The 24,127-nt window shown below is 36.0% G+C and overlaps 1 protein-coding gene across 2 annotated transcripts in view; it reads right to left on the bottom strand.

Moving 5' to 3' along the window:
• Positions 1-383: 383 nt before the first annotated feature.
• KDM5B (lysine demethylase 5B) overlaps positions 384-24,127 on the bottom strand; it is a 66,730-nt gene continuing 42,986 nt past the window's right edge. For both annotated transcript variants that reach the window (XM_051998625.1, XM_051998626.1), the window contains 15 exons: positions 21,658-21,777; positions 20,767-20,961; positions 19,448-19,629; positions 19,052-19,176; positions 17,605-17,755; positions 17,403-17,517; positions 15,958-16,313; positions 14,752-14,890; positions 9,032-9,211; positions 7,607-7,765; positions 6,014-6,499; positions 4,578-4,689; positions 3,961-4,115; positions 2,651-2,971; positions 384-2,113 (listed from right to left, as the gene is read on the bottom strand). In XM_051998625.1, the coding sequence (XP_051854585.1) occupies positions 1,976-2,113; positions 2,651-2,971; positions 3,961-4,115; positions 4,578-4,689; positions 6,014-6,499; positions 7,607-7,765; positions 9,032-9,211; positions 14,752-14,890; positions 15,958-16,313; positions 17,403-17,517; positions 17,605-17,755; positions 19,052-19,176; positions 19,448-19,629; positions 20,767-20,961; positions 21,658-21,777 (2,934 nt within the window). In that variant the 3' untranslated portion in view covers positions 384-1,975. The remainder of the gene's footprint in view (positions 2,114-2,650; positions 2,972-3,960; positions 4,116-4,577; positions 4,690-6,013; positions 6,500-7,606; positions 7,766-9,031; positions 9,212-14,751; positions 14,891-15,957; positions 16,314-17,402; positions 17,518-17,604; positions 17,756-19,051; positions 19,177-19,447; positions 19,630-20,766; positions 20,962-21,657; positions 21,778-24,127) is intronic.

The following is a 24,127-nucleotide window of genomic DNA, read 5'->3' as shown; positions in this document are numbered from 1 at the left end:
GGCAGTTCCTTACCACAGCACTTCAAAAGCTTTCTTTCTTCTCATTAAATACCCTAAAAACCTCAGTTTTTGAAAAACAAGAAAACTTAATAAAGCCTATGACTGGCTGCAGAATCCTCTTGCCCTTGGTAGTAGATGAATGCATTGGTGGTTGACATTCTGATCATGGGAATTTGAGGGCCAAACCACAAAGTGTTTAGTTTAGAGTAACACAAAGTGCTAACCAGATTCCATCTAAGCCCAAGACCCCAAACAAGGAGAGACACCACAGGAACTGCATCAAAACTGCAGACAACTAAGATTGTTCATAAAGAGATTTAATTATTTAAATTGCATAAGGGGGCTAGTACATTTAATCTCCACTACATCACAAACTGCTAGGGTGTTTTTGTTTTTGTTTTTGAAAACCCACTGAAATTTCTAACCCTCCCTCAGGATGATGGCTACAAAATGAGAAAAATGTTACCAAATGGTCACAGAAAGGGAAGTAGGCAAGAGAGCTTGTTATGTTTTATCAGTGATCTTCACTGTAAGACAGAGCTCTTTAAAGAGGTGTGGGGAGGGAAATTGTGATGAGAGGTACAGGAACCCCACCCCCACCCCCACCCCATGCCCTGGTAGATAGAAATGAGAGTGGGGAGGAAAAAAGAAATGGGAAGGCAGCTGCTCCCACCTTGTAAGTACTTAGCGCCATGGGAACTAAACTCTCCTTCAATTCACTTCTACAGGCCCGTCAATGGGGAAGAAATCTTTTTGGATTCCTTCCTGAGCTCTTGTCCTTAAAACTCTAGTTTCCTCTTTAACTTTAGTAAATACAAAGAAAACATTTCATCAGATGGGGCCAAGCTGGAAATCGGCCATGCCTGCCAACACTCTGAGAAAGGTTACCAATAGAATGGCTTTCAAGGACGGGTACTCTTCCCTATAGAGTATGAGCCACCCAACGGTGGGAAGGGTGAGGGATAGAGCAAAGGAAGGGCACAACACACCAGAAGAAACCCATCTCCAGCCCCTTCATGTTGGGGCTTATTCTAAGATAGCCTAATTGGGCAGAAGCAAGGCAAGCTGAAGGAAAAAAAGGTTAAGAGAAGCTGCATTCTAAAGGCTCTGAATAACCAAGATTTACTATTATGTCATAACCAAGGATTTATTCCACAATATAAACTGCAACATTTGATACAAGCTACCCCCCTCCCCGAGGGGAAAAAAAAAAAAGAGAAAGCGAAAATACAGCTGTGGAAATTACTTACAGAGCTGTCTCCCTTCTATATCACTAGTCCATCAGTGGCACTAGACTCTAAACGTCTGCCATCCTGTACATTAACCCAATGCTAAAGCACCATCACACTGTTCAGAACGTTTTTAATTCCAGCCACTGAAACCAGACATAGAAGTTATTGCTCAGATAAATAAACCTAATCTATGGGGAGGAGGAGGAAGGGGAAAGGCAGGAGTCGGAGAGCAGAGCAAAACAAAAACAAAAACCCCAAAGTGAAAAACTAAAAGTTCCCCCCAAATGGTAACAGTAAACAGGAGAGATTCCTCAAAAGAGGATTTACTGGAATTTCTGGTGCCGCTCTGGGCACTGAAGCCAAGCTGGATTCTTAAGCCGGTAAATCCCAGACAGAGGTATGATTTTAATGCTGTCCATGAAAAGGTGCCAGCTTCACTCCTTTCTAAATTGGTGGAAACCCCTGCAAAAAACAGTCAGCATTTCAGACCTCAACAACCACAAACAGCTCTTAAGGGAAAAATACAAAAAGTGTCAAAAAAAATTTTTTTGTTAGTTTTTTTCTTTTTTCTTTTTTTTTTTTTCAAACAGTTCTGGAAAAATGATCCCATGAAGAATAGAAATAGCACCGTTTACAGGCTGGCTCTAATACCAGTCCTGCAGCTTTGCTGAGAAATTGCAGAAATCTTCTCGGAGTCCTGAATTACGTAAGTGGGGGATTTGTTTTTGTATTGTTTTGTTTTTTTACTTTCGGTTCGGTGCGTCCTTCACAGTACAGCGCACACAGATGTAGTCTTCCTTCTCTGCCATCTCAGGAGAAACACCAACACAGACCTGATGAAACCACTGATTGCAGCTGCCATCACACTGGACCCAGTCCACCTAGTTACAAAGAGCAGGGAGATGGGATTTTCAGAGGGGAAAATGAGTTTCAAAAATGGGCGGGCCAGCGGGCCAGGTTCAGGAGATCTAGACTGTTTCTAACTAACCCGCCAATATTCCACCACTGGGATCTCTGGCACAACGGTTAAGCCAGATGTAACGTAGCTGGACCACTAGCCAGAACCACCAAGTCAAAGCCATTCTTCAAGTTGTGACTGCTTTGGGGTTAAAACAGCGCTTCCCTGTGGTGGGTAAGCATTAAAAAGCAATACGACAGCATCCCTCCCACCTTCTGAGCACCTGGATGGTGAAAGCTGGAAGAGGAGGCAAGAAAAGGAAAAAGGGAAGAGCAAGAGTTTCTTCGAGAAAAGGGAGGAGACCCAGTTACGATGGTAAGAGCAGAGAAATCAGTAGGGGTAGGGAGGAGCCATCGACTTCGATCAGCTCCAAGCAGATAAGCAGAAGAGAGACAGACCCAGCAGGGTGTCTGAGTTAGGGGGTAGGTAGCTCGTCCTCTATGGCCCAAAACTCACTGACCTCATCTCCTTCTGGCTGTAGGCAGCTCACGGCCGGGCAGATGGCGTCTTCGTCCTCAGAGTCCTCTTGTTCCGAGTAGGATGTGTCTGAGGGCAGGGAGTGAGTTTCAGTGGGACGGGCCAGTTCATAGCTCCGTTCTTTCTCTTGCTTGAGATTGTTCATGTCCTTGGAGTGGCTCAGTTTGATTTTCTTCTTTTTAGGGGTCCGCGTTTTTTTAATTCGCTCCCTTCGCTCAACAGACAAACCCTCTCTTTCCAGTCGTCTCTTCAATTTTCTCTCGAGATTTCCAAGTCCATCTCGCTTCCCCCGGCAGCAGTCATTCTGAAAAAACGTTATGTCAAGATTAACTTTGATTTCCCAACTAATCCCCTCTGATATTTGCACTAAAATAAATAAAGGAATGAATGATTGAAAAAATAAACAATGGCTAGAGAGAAAATGTAAACTAGAAATTTACAAGTAAAATCCAAGTATTTCAACCTCTTCCCTAATCCCCTAATAAATGCTCATCAACCAAGCAAAGGAAAAGAAGGTGTCAGAACCTTGGTTTTTAGGCAGGTAAACAGCCTCCAAATTAAAAAAAGTCTTAAAATTAGTTTATTTTTTAAAATGCACATTTATCTTTTCTTTAAAATTCTTAGCCTGAAGTTCATGAATCTTGAAGTTCAGATCATCTCTGAACTTGGATAGGGAGAAAAAAAATCTTTTCATTAAGCTCTAACTGAATCAGAGCATTTTCTTCAATACCTATAAAAGACCAGAGCAAATAAAATTTCCCAAAGAACCCCTACTTTAATCTCAATTATAGATTCAAGATGGACTACAAGAATGAAAAACAAGTTTATACAACATATCCAGCCACAAACAGTCCTTCTCCAAGTGATAGTCTTTGTGCCAAGGCCCTTTTCAAGTTATACACATAAAAAAGGGTGGAGGGGAAGGAAAAAAAAGAGAAATTATACACTAGATAGAAATTAGTTTCTCAGGAAACTAATGTCCAAATGTTAGAAGATGTCCCAAGTCTTAGGTGGAGGCAGGAGCTGGAGAAGTTACCTTGTAGATAGAGCAGTTTTGGGCTGGTTCCAATATGCTACCCTTGGCTTTCATTTATGAGCCAATTCTCTTGATACTCAAGTAGGAGACTGGTAAGTTACATTTTTAAAGCTAGGCATAATTAGATTAGAAATTTAAAAGACAAATTGTTAATAAGTTTTTATCTCCTGTGGCTTATTTTTTTTCAATTATTGTTCCCAATTATATGTAAAAAAATTAATGACACAGATCCTATCCTCTTCAAGCCTGATGCTTGCCTTCTCATTGCTGAGTCCAACAGGTGACCCTCGGTCAGGATGCTGAGTTGGGCTAGGCTTGGTGAGTAAAGTCTGATAGATTTCTTGAATCTCAGGCAGAGATACCTGGAGCAACTGCGCTTCTGTTAGCAATTCATCCACTTCAGGACTGATACCTATAAAAGACCAGAACTTTTCTTTAAAAACTGACTATTCCTTCAGAAAAGACTAGCTTTTGTAACTTCACATTTATCTTTAATACATGGAAGCTGGCAGTCCCAAATCTACACAACGAAGCTATCAGATACTAAGTCCAGTTGGTGGGTTAAACAGGATTCTACCGAGTGCTCCAGACATTTGCAAAATCCGTTTACAAACTTTCAGAGATCATGTAGTTGTGAATGATAAATTAACCACAATAACATTCTAAAAATGAATTAATAAAAAAATTCCCTTCCTCCCACCGAACTCCTTTGCATTTTTTTAGAAAGAGCAATAAACTTTATGCTAAATGACTAAAATGAAATTAAGTCAAGGATTTTTAATTAGGAAACTGATTATAACAGTATGTAGAACCATGATAGGACTGATTGTAACTCCTCTATACCAAACCCCAAAATGAATGGTAATATACACACCATGGAGGGGGATGCAACTTCGTCCAGTTGAAAAGGGAGAATGTAAGTAGGAGGATCTGTTGTCCCAGTCATGGGGCAGAGAAAAGGACATTGCACCAATTGTCTGTGAAACCTAATAGGAGGAAAACATTTTGTAACAAGACTTTCCTAGCACAGAAACAATTTCTTACAGGCCCAGAGATGGAGCTGGATCACGTTGTTAAGATTGACAAGAGGGAGGCACAATGACTTGATTGCCCTAAATTGATTGTCTTTGGCATTTATCACATTGGAATCTCCTGAATCTAAATCAAGCAAATGGGCTCAGATATGACTAAGGGAGCAGGCCTTTAATCTTCCCGGCTTCACTGAAACCAGTTTTACATGACTACCTTTCTTTATGGGACAGATCCAAATTAATCAACTCTTACAGTATACAAAACTAAAGATTTCAATTAAAAATGCCAATTTACCACAAAAGTAATAATATTTACCAAAAAAGATAACGCATTATCATTTGACAAAATGTTTTTGAAACTACTTGAGAACATTTACTCTAAAGTAGTCACAGCCAAAAGATAAGATAAAGGTTTGGTCACAAATAAATAACTTAAAGCCAATCTTTCTTACTTGTAAAAACCATAAACTCTGTATTACCAAGGAAATGATGAGAAATTCAGGTAATTAAGTGGTTAAGGGAATTAACAAACTCAGTTACTGTCCAAATGAAGTTGCAGACAATTCAAATGAGAGACTGGAAAAATACAGACTAATAGCCAAGTTTTGGTGTTTCTTTTTAAATCTACTTAAGAGGAAAGAAAACTTCCCTATCCCAAGTGAGTGTTGGTGCCATGCTTTTTTAGCAAATCGCCACCAGAAGAATCAAATGTTATACACATTTCCTTTGCTCTCCAGTAAATGGGAAGGACAACAGCACCAATGTATGTTATAGGGAGAAGAAGAAGGGATATAGGAAGAAATTCCGGCATTTACAAAAACCTTTTTGAAAAAAGAATGGAGAAAATGCCAAGAGTTTTTTCCATTCTACTTGACGAAACTCGTTTGCATGGACAGCATAAAATTTAAACAGAAAAAATATACAGACTAATGGATTTTTTGTGCAAATTAAACGGGAGCCACTTGGAAAACCTGAGACTGCTCTAAATGAACAGAAGAATGAAGATCATTCTACAGATAAAGGCCCCACAGAAGCAGATGAGCCCACAGCCATGTGGATGAGCATATGCTTCAGGAAACAGACAAAATAAATCCCTTAGAAGACATTTCTTTGAGAAGGCAGCGGTGGTGGCAGCGGCGGCAGCAGCAGCAAACTGAGAACAGATAACACACCAGTGATCCAGAGAAGAGGATGCTCCAGTAGCAGGGGAAGCACCCCAGCAACATGCATGGAAGTTATATGAGCTTGCCAGATTCTGAAAACCAAAGTCTGAGCCTACCTTATTTGTCTCTGGCACCTGGCCTGTTGAGGCCTGCCATCTGCTGTACAATAGTCCTGACCCCGCTCGGTCTAGTACCAATTTTAGGCTCCCTGAAGCAAGCATCTGCTGTGCTCTATGCTGCCAGTTCACGGTTCTTTCAATCATATACCGAAGAGCATCTCCTTCAGGAAGGCGAACACGGATACGTTGAAGGGAGGCCAAAAGGGGCAGAATTTTCTCTAATGGGGGTTTCTCAGATCTTCGACAATAGGGACACAGCCAGACGCGGGGACCTTGCAAGATGCTGGGCACAGCCACACAGCCCGTGTGGAAGGCATCTCGGCAGAGTTCACACTGTATCATAGGGGCAGCCGGGGATTTCTGACATAAGCAGATTTTGATTTCTGAGTCTTGGTTGGGTGACAGTAGTTTCCCTTCATTAGCTGCTCTCAGGGACTGTAAGGCTTCCATTTCCTTTAGCCGAGCTTCGCCAAGTGTTGCCATCTGCAATGATATGAAATCAAATTTTAATGATAGGACAGGGAGATTCCTTCTGCCCAACCCCACACTTCCCAATGTTGGATGCTCCTGGAAGACTTGTGTTATTTCTCATATTAATCTCTATATTTGTTTCTTTTACTCTGACCTTCTTAAAATTCCCAAATCCTACAATATAAACTTCTGAAGTTCATTACTTTTTAATTCTGTACCATAAACCCACAAACACTATGTCAATATAAAATGATTAAACTTTGATAACAAATTAGGAGTTTATTTATAAATACACAACTCCTAATTTGTTATCAAAGTTTAATTTGTCCTATCTGGTTTAGATAGCAAAGTTCTAAGAAACCTTACATAACTTGCTTCAAATGTCTTTAAAATCATCCCAAGTAAAATAAAACCAGTCCTTTCTCCCTTACAATTCAAAAGTAGTAATTAAGGAAACATTTTTCTTGCTCAGCATAAATTAGTTTACTAGTTGCATTTGCTAAATAACGGACAATTCCAATTAGAATGTTCCAATCTTCTTCCTTAAAGAACTCCTAGACTACAGAAAAATCCCAACTATTATGATTAAATCCATTCTATTGACTTAAAAAACCACCCCCCTTCCCCACTAACTTTACTGTGCTGGCTCTCACTGCTCCTTAAAAGCTATGATTTGAAAACCAGATTTTGCTGTCTGCTTAATAGTAGTAGCTAACTTGATCTTCCAACAAAGACAGCTTGCAATCCCAAAGTCAGTATTTGTATATTAACAGCCAAAAAAATTAATTATAGTACTTTGAAAGAGGAAGAAATCCAAAATGGTTTTTTTTAATAATTGATATAACTTAGAGCCCATACCCATAAGCACTTTCTATACATTCTCATCTGTGCTCTTATTAACCCTATTGCAGATAAAAATCCTTGGAGAAGTGGGGAACTATGGTAGGAAATACTGTTTGATATCTGCCGTATTGTCTGATCAGTTTTGGTTTTTTTTGTTAAAGGGAAAGGTCATATTGAATGGAGAGCGATTCAGAAATGATTGTGATAAAACTATAAAGAAAAGATATTTTTAAAAACTTATCAATGTGGAAACTAGGTTGAGAGAGAATGACATACCGCTGAAGCTGTTTCTTTACTTTCAGTCAAAGCTCTTTCAAGGTCACTCAGGCTTTCCAGTCTTGTGCTTCTCTTCTTTCCACTTGGAATAGGTTCTTTTAACTTTCTCTGCTTTCTCTTCAATCCCATCGTACCCACATCACAGCGGGGACAAAGAACCTAATATAAGTAACAAAGCACAATGTTTCAAAATCATCTGTTGCTATCAGGGAGGAAACAAAATGATGCAAGGAAACATCCTGAGTTTCTAATCAGGGGTTTTTAATCATGATCTACCCAAGCAATCAGAGAGTAGATTTCAGACAAAGTCAATGTATTTGGATTGGGGGAGAAGGGGGAAGAAATCATACAGACACGGTTTTGGCAAGGCAATTGGGGTTAAATGATCACATAGCTAGGAAACGTTAAGTGTATGAGGCCACCTAGCTGCTTCCATATCTTTGTTTTTAATAACCTCCAAGTAAAATTTATTTTTTTCAATTACTTAAAAAACATTATTCTGAAAAAGAGTCCAAAATAAAGGGCTTCACCCTGACAGAAGGGCCCCATGATACAAGAAAAAAAGGTTAGGTCAGAGACTAGGCTTTCTGACTAGATAAAAGTCTAAAAAGTGCATTTTTAATTTCCTTTCTACAAGAAGAGATCTAGGATCAGAGTTGCTCTGATTTAATGAGATTTAAAAAACACACACATAATTTTGATCCTTAACTCCATCAACAAATAAAGCAGTTACTTGGAAAAGGAAGTTGAACAGTGTATTTAAATGAGATGCCAGATCATCAAGATTCTATTAACTAAAGCATTTCTTATTCGAATTGGCAATGTATCCCAAATCAAATCATCTAATAAGGAGGACACATCTTGAGCTTGGCAATACAATCTGCAGCCACAGAAAGTTTAAGTTCTGCTCCTGACACCTGGACTATACAGTCCTGGGCATGTCATAACCTCTCAGTGACTCAGCCAATTGTCTAAGATTGTAGAAGCTAGAAACCAGTCTCCAGTTCAAACAGGCAGATCTGGAATCTCCAAGGAGATTCTACAGAAATGAAATCAAAGATCTGAACAAAAAAATATTACAAGGAAAATAGGGAAACCATGTAGGAGGTAATGGAGAAACTAATCCACAGGGATTCTGATAAAACTGATTATTCTGAAGCTTGATCATAGTCAAAATGAAGGGTTAATAACCTAACGACTAGTAAGATTTATATGGGAGAATAAAGTATTTCCTTAGTCAAAGTGCTATCCTGGGACTGATCATCAAGTATATTTTGTAAATTTTTCAGCATAAATTCTATATTCCTACAAGGGAAAAAAAAAATAGAGCAATAACTCAGCATAAATTTTGACTTTATATATAAATAGCAATACATGTTATTGAGCCAGAAGAGACTTGAGTTGGCCAGTTTCAAGTTATCTTACCTCTAACAGTGAGTATGGAGAATTTTCCATCAGAAAAGTATTGGCTGCACATTCTTTCCAAGACTGAACCTCAGCCACTAGGGATTCTAGTCTTGGCAAAGAATTCAGATGCACAGGGATAGATCGGCCTCTTGAAACAAGCTCCATTAGTGTATCTAACACTGGTACTCGGCCTCCAGCCTAATACAATCAAGAAACAGCCGATATTAAAGACAAAATTTTTTAAGCAAGAGGGATGTTTTTTCTGTTTATTCTTCTGATTAAGAACAAATATCATTCTTCAACAAAGTAAAATTCACTGGTTAGAAAAGATAGAAGGCAAGAGACTGAACTATGTCTTTGAGAGATAACCACCCAATTCCACAATTCCTGGGGACTTCAGAAAATGGCCTAAACTTTGTTCAAATTCAACCTTAGTTTAGCAGGATTGATTGTGACCCCATTTGGGGTTTTCTTGGCAAAGATACTAGCATGTTTTGTCTTTTTCCAGCTCATTTTACAGACAAAGAAACTGAAACAAGAAGTCGCCCAGGGTCACATAGAGTTGAACTTGAAGCTCAGGACTATACATTTGCCACCTAACTACCTCAGATCTCTGTTTACATGTACAGGAATCAATTACGGAGTTGTATTGCAAAAAGATTTTTTAATTTCAGAAAATTAAAATTATTTGGTTTATTCTTTCTTGTACAAATATAACCCATACTGAAAATGAAAATAAAAACAATTTTTGCTGCTAAATGTGAGTCACATCCCTGAAAACAATGATTTAAGAAGCAATTTTCACTATCATCTAGGATATATTAATGTTTTTGCCTTGATCATCTTTAAACTGCTGGTCCATATTTGTCCCAACCAGAAAAAACTCCTCAGGGTAAGATAACTTTGCCTATGCTCCATACACAGAATTCTTCACATACCTTCTGAGAACCACCATTTTCCAATTAAATCTTAGGGGCTAGAAAAGTAATCTTGGCAAAAGAATTCATACATAGGCAAACAGATCAGTCTCATGACAAAATGCAGAATTTCAAATTTTTTCAATGTATTGATCAATTATGCTATTTTTCCTTTTGTCTTTAAAAAAAGTATTAGTTACAGCAAAGACATAGGAAGCAGAATATTGGGAATATGATTATATAAAAAAATAAGATATCAATGAACTTATTTTTTAAAAACTTCATGAAATAATCTTCATTGTCTCCTCATGTGGCATCATGTACTCTTGTGTGAATATTAACACTAAGCTGAATAGAATGGCTTCTTGTTTGTGTCACTCAAAAAGCTTTCTAGATGTAACCTTTAAATACATGGTTATCACCCTTGTCCCTGGTAATAAAAAAGGCATTAGTCAACAGAACATTTTGGACAACATTTCAGTAACACTTCAGTCTGATAGCTAACTGTCACTAATAGCTGACAGTCACTATGTAGTGACAATGTTTCTAGAAGGCTTGCAAATGGTTTTCCTAAAGTTAAATATACTAAATCCTAAGATTTGTGTACTTAACTTTCCCAACCAGGCACATTGGTGGCTATGCGGATTAGAGAAAATAACAGAGGTGCAATTTTATCTGCAAAAGAAGTAGTATTCATAAAAGGATTCATAAATCTACTCCAACAAACTAACTTCTCAAGAGAACAGAAAAACTGGAAATACAACTAAGTTTGAAGGAGGTTATAACCTCTCACTTGCCTCTCCCCATCCCAAACCATGGCATCCCAGAACCACCAGGACCACCGCAGGGACTCAGCCCAAAACACATACTTTTCACCAGGCAAGAGTCCCACAAAGTTGAAAAGAATATTAGAAATGGCAGGATGCCCCCCCCCCTTTTTTTAATTACTTCTGAGATCACTACCCCTGCCTTTCCCCATCTCAGACCAACTCATCCAGGTCTCTCCATAAACATTGTATGGATTATTTCACGATTACTGTGTGCACATTATTGGGATTAATGTTTTGCTATAATAACTGTATGTGGACAAGAGTATTTTCAGTAATCACTAGCAAAAAAATTAAAGAGTTTTCAGTGGTCACTGGAACTTATCTTCCTTTTCATTGGTTCAACATATGCTCCTGCACTACATTCTAGGAATGTTACCCCAGCAAAAATTGAGAACTGTGCTATTACTCTCATTTTACGAATTATGAAACTGAGGTACAGAAACATTCAGGGACTTGCACATGATCACATAACCATTGATTTATTAAGTGCTGGATCTGGATTATGAAAGGGACTTCAAGTTCAGGGTTCTTCTTGTTCTGTCATTTCAATCATATCCAATTCCATTTGAGGTTTTTTGCCCAAAAATGAGAAACAGGTGGCCCACACAGGATCAAACTAGCTAACAGTACCCACTCTGGGCTGGAAAGTGTGTAAAGACTAGTAAAGAATAATTAACTGTAGCATCGGTACTTCCTTGAGAAGTGTTGAAGTTGGTAAAATGCATCTAGACAAAAACAGGTCATTCCATAGAAAGGCAGTCATGAGACATAGAAACAAAGCTTATAAGTACCAAATTGGTCCATTAGCAAAGGATATCAGAGTTTTCAGAGGTGAAAATGAGGCAGATAACTATGATACATCAAAACTCATATCTAAGAATTTAAAAATTGTCCATTACCAACTAACTACCACACTTCTCAGCTATATAATAATTATACCCACAAAAATAAATATTGAACTCAAAACTATTTAGATTTCTTGAAGAAGTCACATTAAAGAGCATCATCAAGAATGAACTAAATATTTTTATGATGGTCATACTAACAGCTTCTCTTTTAGTACTTACTGTAGGCATTTTGTCTGTTGACAAACTTGGTATTTAAAGAAGTCCTTACTTGTGGAAACTAAGTGGATACCCATCTGTTGGGGAATGGCTAAATAGTATATGAATGTAATAGAATATTATTATTGTATTAAAAAATGATCAGCAGAGATTTAAATGAACTTATGAGTGAAGTGAGTAGAACCCAGAGAACATTGGACACAGCAACAAGATTATGGGATGATCAAGTGTGGTGAACTTGGTTCTTTTCAACAATGAGATAATACAGGCCAGTTCCAATAGATTTGTGATGGAGAGAGCCATCTGCATCTAAAGAGTGGACTATGGAGACTGCATTTGGACCACAACATAATATTTTCATCTTTGTGCTTGTTGTTTGCTTTTTTCCCCTCAATTTTTTCCCTTTTGATCTGATTTTTCTTGTGCAGCATGGTAAATGTGGAAATTTAAAAGAACTGTACATATTGAACTTATATTGGATTATTTGCTATCTAGGGGAGAAGGAGAAAAAGGAAAGGGAGAGAGAAAAAATATGGAACAATGTTTTGCAAAGTGAATGTTGAAAACTACCTTTGCCAAAAAAAAAAAAAAAAAAGGAAAGAAAATTATCTTTACATGTATTTCAAAAAGAAAAAAACTATTTTTTTAAAAAAGTCCTTACTAAGTGATAATAAATTTAAAATTATTAGTCAAATTAAAATTCCATCCTCTGTATAGGTAATTTAGTCTTAAACCAATTTAGCATTAACTGATGCATAATAATCCAAACACATATTTACAATTGATGTTATCAATGAATAATCATAAACTTTTCATACATTACAAATCTGACATTCTGAACTTAGAAGCAAAAGGTATCTTATAAATTCTCAAATTTTTCATAATCAATATAGTTCAATATAGTTTTATGTCATCAACAGTTTGAGAGGAGTTTCACAAAAATATGAAACGAATATGGAATAAGCAAAATGATTCTCAGTTCCAGTCAAAAAGACCTAGTCATATGTAATCCTGACATATCTGTGGCAAAGCAGTCCCTCTGAGAATAATTCAGAAAGTCCTCATTCTTCTACTCTCTGCTAATTTCCCTTCATATTTTCATTGGGTTATTTTAAAGACAAGTAATCTAGTTAGTAGGTCTATTGAATGGCTTCTCCATTTAAATAATATCAACTACGAGTTTTTATTTTTCTTCAATGATTAATAATAACTGACATTTTTTGGGCACTCTGTGTTCTAGAAATACACTATTGCTTCTATTATTTTCATCCAAGACTTACAGCCTTGAAAATTATAGGCTGCATGAGTTATTATCTTTATTGTACAGATGAGGACACTAAGGCTTGAAGGGAGTAGAGGATCTTGTCCATAGCCTCAAAGCCAGAAAGTGTCAAAAACTGGAAATGAACCCAAAGACCTAGGGCACTACTTGAGCTACACTGAAATATACTGTCTTTCCAATTTTTTATAAATGCACAATACAATTACAGATGCAATCCATTCAAGGAGCATCATTTATAAAAGCAAGTGAACAAAAATGATTTTTAGGGCAGAAAACTTCTTTCACCTCAGTTCAAAAACATTAGCTCAAGAAAACCTCGGAGGAAAGAAATAAACTCTTTGAATTTATCAGCTGTAGTATGTAATAGCTGTCACAAAGGATTTGGACAAAATCAGGATAAGAATAAAACAAAACAGCATTTCAAATTAAGAAAAATGAATTTTTAATTTAGAAAATGGATGTATTGGTTGAATTTTTCCATTTTATTATGAAGTGCATTTTTATTAATTTCATCTCAAAATCTGTCAGATGTAACTTGTCCCCAAATATACAAATGAAGTTGAAGGCAGGAAAAAAAAAGCTATACTTTTTTTTGTACTGAGATATCCAATCTGTTTTTTCTAAATACTCCCCCGAATTTCTGGTCATTAAAATTTATCTCAAGGCACACTAGTATATTTTTTTACACTTAATTTTACCTTCACTTTTAACACAGAAACAAGAGCTCCCGAGAAAATGCACAAGTCTGACAAAGCCAAATATTATCTCTACAGGATTGGATTTTAGTAATGTTATGGGGGCAGAACCTTTGGGAAAATGTCTTGCTTTTTACTAACCTGGAATTAGGTAACAACTTAATCGTGGACTTTGTAATGAAAGACTGTGTTTCTTGCCTTTTCCAGGTCTTGATCCTGGCTCAGTAGGAAGCAGGTCTAAACTACAGGACATTCAGAGATAATGAAAGTTCTCCAAATCCCCGACTCATCTCATATTAATGATCTAATGGGGTAGATTTACTCAGTCTATTAACATTAAAGAAAGGTTAATGATACTACTACTGTGACCATAGTAGTCAGAAGCATGGAAAAATCCAGTTCTTTTTAACAGGAGCTACCATATCACTGGTAATAAGCTTAACTCTTATCTTTTGTTGAGACTATCATACCAATTAGATGCAGAAGATCAGTCAGGTCAGATGTTCTTTGTCAACTAATAAGAAAATTGTCACTCAAACTTTTATATTCTTTGGGTTTAATATAATTCAAGTCACCACACCCACTTCTTTGATTTCCAGTTCTGATAACCTATTATCTCCTATTCTCTTCATCTTCTTGTACTACTACAGACTATCAGGAAAAACAGGGATGAAGTTTAACAACAAAAAACTGTCTAGGGGAAACCAAACTGAGAAATAGAAGACAAGGAAGAGATGGGGTACCTGGGTACAAAAAGCTAGAAAGAGGCTTATATATGTAGTTATCATCCCCTTTACCCAAAATTGTATCAATGCTATATTTAAACTTTGATAATGGCCCCTTGTCTTAATGTAAAAGGAACCCCCCCCACCCCACTCCCCAAAAAAGATACAATATAGGAAATGAGTAGAAACAACCATAATGGGATTTTTTTTCTAAGTTACACCAACCTGAAGGACTTCTACTTCCTGAAGCCAGTCTCTGGCTTTCTGTACAGCATCTTTCAGAGCAAGGCCATTTGGGAGATATGCTGGAATTTCCTCAATTTCCTTTACTGCTGCTGCAAGGCTGTTTAATGAGTGTCGTGGTCTATGGAAATGAGATATTCAATACATTCAGCATCTGATGGACAAATTAATTTTATATACTATAACCAAAAGACTAGTGTATTAATTAACTTGGTATTAAGTAAATATCACAGACTTAAATGGTTGCAAAGTCTACACAAGAAGTTGAGTGGAACAGTGCCTTCTTCTTAGCTCTGTGCTCTGTGATTACTGAAAAACTTCATTTGAAGGATAACTTGCTGAAAATTCCTTCCATATTACAAGTTAGGCATTGTTCTACACAGAACGGTACTTATCAAGATGATCAAGTTAGATCCAATCACAAGGCCAACAGGGTAGTGTTGTAGCCCCTCCCCTATCTCCTCAACCTTGAACTCCTCCATCCTACATACAAGACAAGAGTAATCTGAAAACCAGGAAATGAACTTGATTTCCAAGGAGGTTAGTATTTTTTGTCCTGTTCCATGGCCAGAAATGACATTAGTAAAATTATATTGAAAAGGGGGAGTAAATAGTAGCATATGGACAGATTACTGAATCTTAGAATTAAAAGGCTATCACCATCTAATTCAAAGGACTATCTAGTCCAATTTGCAATCTCTTGTGAAAACTTCCCAAGTTATCCTGATGATCACTACTGATAAGTAGCTTTTTTCATGTCTGAAAAAGTCTAATTATTGAGTTCTTCCTTATAACTTATTACAACATTCAATTTGAATAACAAATTCAGCTGTAGCTTTAAGTTTTGACACTTGCCATGAACAATTGGACTTACATAGAAAGAATTCTAAAATAAAGATCACTTCACTTCAAACTACGAATTCACTGTCAAAATCCATGTATAACAACAACAATGGATTCAAAAGCATCTCTTCTTTTAGGGTTTCTTTCTAGCTCAAGTACCAAATGAGGATCCACCTCCTCTACCCCCATAGACTCTGCTTGGAATTATGGAATACAATCTGATTATAAAAACATTGACTGCCATGGGTCAAGTAAGGTACAGATTCTGCTTCTTTTTAGGAACATCTTTTCCACCCATTTAAATATCACTATCAAATGGGAAAAAAAGATGAAATTGGGTTTCACCTGGCTTTGATGAGGCTCCTGGCTTTGTCATCCCAATGTTCTGACACAGTAAGCAGCTCCTGTAGCCTTGCCATGGCCTTCTCCACTGCTGAGTATGGGGCCAATCCCACTCCCAAATCTATGAGACGTCTCATATCATCCAGGGTGAGGGAGCTGGGATCTAAGCAAGCTCGGTGAACTTCTTCTAGCCAGCGGGCCTGTTCTAGACGGATACGCATCTCAGAAAGCTGTGGAAGCTCAACATCAAATTCAAAGCTGACATCCAACAACTCCTGAAGCTCAGCAGCGCTGGGCATTTCTTCTGATAGTAGTTTCTGGCTGTGCTGTTGGAAATCTTCCACCCTATTCAAGAGATCCTAGAAAATGAGATGGAGAATTAACCACAACTGATGAAGATACTTTTTAACTAAAAACTGTTTCAAGATTGTTAAGTGCTTATTTTAATCATTGAACTTGATTTTACTTCACACTAATTTAATAAGAAGAAGATGTGTATGGCTACCAAACTCCTGACAGGGAGTTGATGAACTGAGATATATATCTTTTACACATAGCCAATGTGAATTCTGTTCGTCTTAACTACACATAATTTCTTTTAAGAGTTATGTGTCCCCCCACCTTACCTCCCCTACTGGGTGAGGCAAAAAATAAAAAAAAAGTGCACAGACAAACAGGAACTGCACCTATGATTTCCTTGATTTTAAGAACTTCCAGATAAGGAAACTCCGTCTCTCTATCAATGCAAGCCAGAACTCCACTTTTAAGGTTGAGAGAACCCACTAAAGCAAAGAGAGAGGTAAAGGGCCTTTTCCAAGAAAGGAGTCACTGGCAGTGTGTTACAGATGAGACTTGAGTCCAAGTCTTCCTGGTTTTGAGGCAAGCTCCCTAAATATCCTATACTATTCAGACAGCCTCTGAAGGACAGTAATATAGATAAAAAATGCTACATAGTACTTTTTAAAGTTTTACAAAGTGCTTTCCCCATAGCCTTGAAATTAATAGTGATTCATAAAGCAATGTGTCTTAAAAATACAAAGAAATTTAAAAATAAAGAAATTAATAGTATGATGATCCCTATTTAGAGATGGAGCAATGCCCCCAAAACTAGTAATTAAAGCAAAGAAGCTCAGATCTACCCCGCTCTAAAGAAGCATTCTTTACAAAAGACAAAAGTATACACTAAAATGAAAGGCCTAATTAAGGGAAGAATTCTTAGTAGCTTGGAGCTGAAATAAATTTTTTCTATCTCAAATTCACAAAAGATAAAGATTATTGCAAAACAGACTTATTTTCAAAGGTTTGGTACAACATTATACAACAGTTTTAAAAAAAATATTTCCATGAAAGCACCTCCAGGAACAAATATTATCCTCAAAGAGGTCATCTAATTCAACCATCCCAGTAAACAGATTTATGAGAAAATCCACCCCCAACCTATCTCCCACCTTCAGGAGTGGTGTTTGACTGAGAATGCATGGAAGAGCATATAGTTGTTTCACAAAAAGTCGAAGCTCATTGACTGTCAACTGATTCTGGGATTTCCCTCCACCAGAACGGTACCTACAAAAATAACCAAGTCTCATTAAAACAACATCTCTAGGCCATCAGCATATTCCACCCTAATCCAAGTCAAAACTGTGTCCATACCTAGTCTGCCTTTTGCCATTGAGCAGCTGCTGTGCCACAGATGCACACTTATCAGCATCCTGCGTGACTAAGCGAAGATGGCGCAAAAGGTCATTGTCAGGAAATTTCTTTATTTCAGATTCTTCTATCAAAGCCTTAAAATTGATGAGGCCTAGAAACAACACAAGCATATAAGCAAAGAAATATTCTTAAATAAAAACATTTATATGTAAAACTAATATGTGAGCCATTATCTGCCACCAGTGTCCATTTATTAGCCTTACCTTTTATTTCCCTAAATAAGTATACAAAAGAAGATATATCACATATCTAACAGTACTCAGCAACAAACCTTACCACACATGATAAATCAGATTGGATCTTATTTTATGTCTAGGGCTGATCTTCAGTATACATTATAAGAAATGAAATGCATGACAAATACGGAAATATATTTTAAACAACTGTGTATGTGTAATCTATATCAGATTTCTTGCTATCTTAGGGAAGAGGAAGGGTAAGGAAGGGGAGGAAAATTTGACACAAAATCTTTTACAAAAATGTTGAAAATTATCTTTACATGTATTTGAAAAAATAAAATACTAATTATATATTAAAAAAAATATATAAAATTGTCCGCCCCCCCAAAAAAACCAAGAAATCAGAAGTAGTTATATTGTAGAATAAAAACGTTCATTATAAAATGCAAAAAGTACAACCTGCTGTAATTGATGAAGCAACCTCTTTATATAGGAGGCTTTAATTAGCACTCTTTGTATAAATTTAAAAAAAAAAAAAAGATACTTCCATTTTATTAAAAAAGGGAAGAATTCTGAGGGAGATGAAGAAACAAGGCTGGGTATGGTGCCAAAGACCTCAAAAGAAGATTGAAAGAAGATGGAAAAAAAGAGAAACCAACTACTTTCTAGAATAACAGCAAGAGGAACTTTTCCTGAATGATAAAGAATAGCTTTACATAGTGACAAGACAGCATTTCACTAATTTAATCAAATAAAATACTTTCCTTAAAGTCAAAAGTAATTATTTCCAGTTCTGGCAAAATATGTTCTAGTACCTCCACCTCTCATATACAAAGATAAAAACCTTCACCCCCCCCCCCTTAGACTAGAAGTTTTAAGATGTTTCATTCAGTTAGATAAAGCAAAATAATCATCAAAAGTAAACAATACTATATATAAGAAACTTGGTGATATGAATATACAGAAGGGAAAGAGATTTTAAGACAAAAATAAGAGGTAGTTATCTACATTTTGCTTTGTAAGTAACACAGATGTACATACAACAAATAGGTCTATATATTACCATGGGCTCCTAGTTTAAGTCTTCCATTAGTCTAAGATTTGTCTAGAAAGCTAGAAAAAACAACTATGCAAAGCTTCATTACTAATGATCATTATGTTTTATGTTTCAGATGAGCAAACAGCATCGCCTTTATTGTATCACGTACTTTTTTTGTTGTTGATCTTGGCTTCCAAAGCTTCATTCACATTCAATGCCCATTCATTATATGATTCTGCTCGCAGTTTCAGGGCATTCATCATAGGATATAGGTCATCCAGAGTATATCTGTACCTAGAAGCAAGAAAACCTACTTCAGTCTGACTTATACGCATATCACAAAAATAAAATAACACAGTGTGAAACAGTTCCATCCAAAATATAACTGTTATAATAATAATAATTGAATACAATAATTGTATAATAATAATAATATAATATAAATACATAATAATTGTTATGAAGATTAGGAATGTAGGAAAAAAATGGCATGCTCTCACAAAGACATCCTTAACCATTACGCTATTCTTAAGATATTTCCCTTGAAAGAAATAGTTCTACTCACCCCAGCTTATACTTATAGGCAGGACAAGAACACAGATCTTCTACATGATGGAGACACACCAGCAGCCCAGGTTTACAAGAACAGGACACCCCAGACATGAAACATGTTGTCTTGCATTTTATGCACTGGCGTTCATCATCTGGTAACAGTTCAAAATCCATTCGTTCTGAATCGATTACTCCCTACAATAAAGTTTGCTTTAGAAAGCTCCAAAAAGATTGTATAAACCACCAAGCATAGGGAAAAAAATTTTTAATAAATAGGAAAGTTAAAGAATGTGGGAAAGCAAAGGTATAATATGGTAAATTTAAACTATTCTATAAATCTAGAAAAAGACTTTGCCTCTGAAAGTGCTGCTGTCACAGGCGAACTTTGGATATGAAAAACCAACACTATATAGCAACTCCACAGCATACAGAAACTTCAAAGTAAGATGTCCATTCTACTCCACACTGATTAGGTCGATACTAGACTACTAGCTCTGGGAATGTAGATGTTTAATATAGCGATTAAAATAATTAAAATGATTAAATCTTACACTGATTACTGGTAATGATATAAAATTGATTAAAATGATTAAAATAGCTGAATCTTATAGAGAACTTTAGACTTGTACACAGAATAGTTGCCATGGGAAGATGAAATCACCTTAATCTCTATCTGATCTTTATAAAACGGAGAGAATAATAATAGCACCTTATCTCCCAGGGATAATATAAGGATAAAATTGTTATTGGCTCTCTGTGCCTTGTTTTTTTTTTAATTTGAAAAATATAGATACTTTACATAATTCACCAGTTCAAACAAAATTAGCTAATATCTGGACTCGTGATTTTTTTCAGGATATAATTAAAAAGTCTATGGATTATTCTTATTCTTTACAGGGAGATGATATGTACACTTAAATTATTTCAACAGAGCCTGTTCCAGAGAATGGATAGCGACAAAAACTCAAAAGAGTTTGTTTTCTGTCAGGAACTCTTCAAGGGGGCATGATTCAATATTCATTACCTTTGTTCTATAGAATGCACTTTAATCCCAAGTAACCTGGAAAGTTCAAATGCTTTGTACTAGTATATAATAATTCTAACAAACAAAATAAAAACAGATTTCCAAAAGGCAAAAGTCACAAACTGACTTTTACCAAGGAAGGGTTTATTTTTGTTTTTTTTAAAGAAAGATAGAGAAAGGATTACTCATTATTTAATGGAACTTATTATGAATGACCTGCCAATAAAATTAACTTCCAAATTTTGATATACACAAAAAAATTCTAAAATGAGAACACAAGCATAATAGCCTTAATCCAAAAATCTTACCAACTTGCGAACAGTCTCCCTTAAGGTCTTTTCATCTTCAATCATAATGGCCATATCTTTCTGAACAGTTGAAGCAACGACCACATCTAGTACATCAGCTTTGGAGGCCATTTTACAAATCATCTCATCATGAGAAAATACACAATATCGGTTCAGCAACCGATAATGCTCCACACACTGACGTCCTAATGGAAGCTGTAATCAAAAAGATAAATACTTCAGTGGAAAAAGACAAATTACAAGTGAATGGCCTCATAATGTGTTTTGTAAATCTGGTTTTTTAAACTATACTAGCTCATATGTAAAGCAATGTACAATCTATATAAAACAGATAAAACTCTTTCAAAAACAAACTTCTTCAGAAGAAGTCAGTGAAACAGCTTCATACACTACAAAATCCTTTGGTCCAATTAGCAATTTGTTTCAGGAAATTTTTTGCTAAAAATTATATGCCAAAAATATGAGACTAAAAAAGCAAAAAAGGCTATGAGAGAAATTTTAGAAAATTAATATATTTAGTAAGTTTTCAATCAATAAACATTTATTAAATACCATGTGCCAAGTTGCTGTATGAGGATGAGTATTCAAAAAAGAGGCAAAAGACAGATCATGCCCTCAGAGAATTTACAATCTAAGATTTGTCAGCAATCAGGCAGAACAAATAGTGCTCTAGTTCAACTCATTAAAACTAAAATATACATATATACGTTTTTGGAGCAAACTAACCATTAAGAGAATCAAGTATAGTTCAACAACCAAAATTTAAACTATTGCTAACTAAAATGACCATTTTTAAGTTGACTGCCCATGTGGCAATTTAAAAAACAACAATTTAATTTATACATGAAACACAGAAAAATCAAAAAATATTTAACATGTCTTAGTACATACCCAATCAACAGTGCAGAAATTAACTGCTTCAGCAAAATTGAAGCCCTGGTTAAAACCACTGTGATAGGCTCTTGGAAAGGTAATCACAAACTCGCCAGCACACTGATTAGTTCGGTAAACCTAATAGAAAGAAATAAAAAAAATACATTTCTAACGTGGACAACATGTTTTATAAAGCATATGAAACAACCAGAGGTGATCAAGTCATTTTGACATTTTCAGTAATATTCCAATAGGTGCATACCATCAGTAAATGGTATTAAATAAAACTTCATTCAGTGGATAAGAGCCGACTTCTGAGGACAAGGTTGCACTAATAGATTAAAATGGAAGCGATTCAGGTTCCTGGCACGGTTCTGGTAGACTGTCCAGGGTTCACAGACATACAACAATGAGGTCAGAACAGCAGTTCTATAGACCGTCAGTCTAATACCATTCTTATCTCATACTTTCCTGAGCTAGCCCAGGCAACACATGTCTATCTTATTATCAATGTGGACATCTCTGGAAAGGATCACTTGTTTCTGTCACAAAGTGGTCACAATGTATTTTTGGACATTATTGCTGCCTTCTCCTCCCCACCAAAAACACATTGCTAAAATTTAACTTTAAAATTAGCCTATGATAGTTTTACAAAAAAATTCGTATTTTTCCCTAAAACATTATATGTAAGACAATGATGTTGATAACTATTGCAAATATTAAGCTAAAATATAAAATAAAAGGAAATTCTAACTGGATATTAATGGGAGTCATTTAAGCAATCATCTAAATTTTAGGTCACAAATTATTTGTAATCAAAGAAAGATTCCTGGTTATCCTCAATAGGGGCAAAGGATAATGACATCATCATAATGTTGACAATTCTGTTAAAACTCCACTAAAATCAAAACCTGATGCCTTGCTCTAACATGGAGGTGACTTGAGCTTCTTGAAGGTATGATCAAGGGACATGCAAGCTCTGAAAATACCTATCAAGATAACTAACTTTCGTGAGTTTCTCATGGTAAATTTAGCTGACTTCAAAGAATTCTTCACCAGATAACTGGCTTCTAAAAACTGACAAATCAATGTTTCTCACTACAACTTATGAAAAAGTTCATGGAGGCATGGAGATCTTGTACTAGTACTACAGGATGTTGGGAACAATAGTACAAACAACTATTTTGTACTCCAAAATATGGCACTCTGAAGTGTTGTCTCTGAAGGGAATTCAACATTCAAATAACAAACTCTGACTTCACCACCCTACCTTGGACTGGACTTGGATCTTTTCAATCATCTTTCATTTTAAATTATACATTGTGTAGACGTTATGAACTAAAGAGAGCCAATTTCTATGTGTACAAAAGTTGGAACAACGACAACCTTATTCTTTACAAAATGAGTTAACCACAGTAAGTAAGAATTCAGCAAGATTCACAGAAAAAATTTCAGACACTTAATTTTAAGATTAATAATTTATATTGGCAGTATAGTAAGGCATGATTTCATGATTTCAAGTTGTTCCAAAAAAATAAAATCAGTCCAGGTATTAACTGATCAAGAATTTTCCTATAATGAAATGTACATATTTAACTCATATTATCAGATTATTTGTTGTCTTGGGAAGGAGGTGGTAAGGGAGAGAGGGAGAAAAATTTGAAACACAAAATATTACAAAAAATGAATGTTGAAAACTATTTTTACATGTATTTGAAAAAAATACTTTAGAAAAAATTTTTAAAAGACTCTCCCTATAACATATAACCACAAACATCCTTTAAGCATGAACATACCAATGCAGCCACAATTCCATTTTTTGAGCAGCTCTCAAACATATATAGCTTGCATTTGAATAGTTTTAAGGTTTGCAAAGCATTTTTTATTATTAACTCATGTGATCTTCATAACAACCTTGTGAGGTGGATATAATTATTATTCCCATTTTACAGTTGAGACAATTGGAGCAAAGAAGTCACAGAACCTGCCCAGGGTCATAGAAATAGTAAATAATTGCTTTCAAACTCAAGGTCTTCCCGACTTCAAGTCTTGAACTCTATCGATACATTGCATTAAGTAGGTGACTAGGAAATCCTTCCTTCTATCATAATGCAATCTGACTCTATATAACTTCACTCATTGTTCCTAGTTTTTATTGGGTGAGCCCAGTAGAAAAAATCAATTAGTATCTCTTTCCACAAAGCAGTCCTATTAACACTCCAAAATGACATCATTTTCCTAAAGCTTTTCACCTACATTCATCTTGTAACATTTACAATTCCTTCAACTACTTCTTGCATTCCATATCTTCTTGCTCTCTCAAAATTCAGATCATCCTCTTCTGACTGCCCCAAGCTTATCATTTTCCTGGAAATTTGATTCCCAGAAATAGATACCAAACTGAATACCAGAGTTGTGCTGATGGCATGGTCCAAAAACGGAATTAGAAATTCAATGGAAAAAAGCAATGATTTTGCAATCAGGAAGG

The sequence above is a fragment of the Antechinus flavipes genome, chromosome 4, assembly GCF_016432865.1.
Source record: "Antechinus flavipes isolate AdamAnt ecotype Samford, QLD, Australia chromosome 4, AdamAnt_v2, whole genome shotgun sequence".
NCBI lineage: Eukaryota > Metazoa > Chordata > Mammalia > Dasyuromorphia > Dasyuridae > Antechinus > Antechinus flavipes.
Note: the sequence above shows the minus strand (reverse complement) of the source record. Positions and strands in the feature narration are given on the sequence as shown.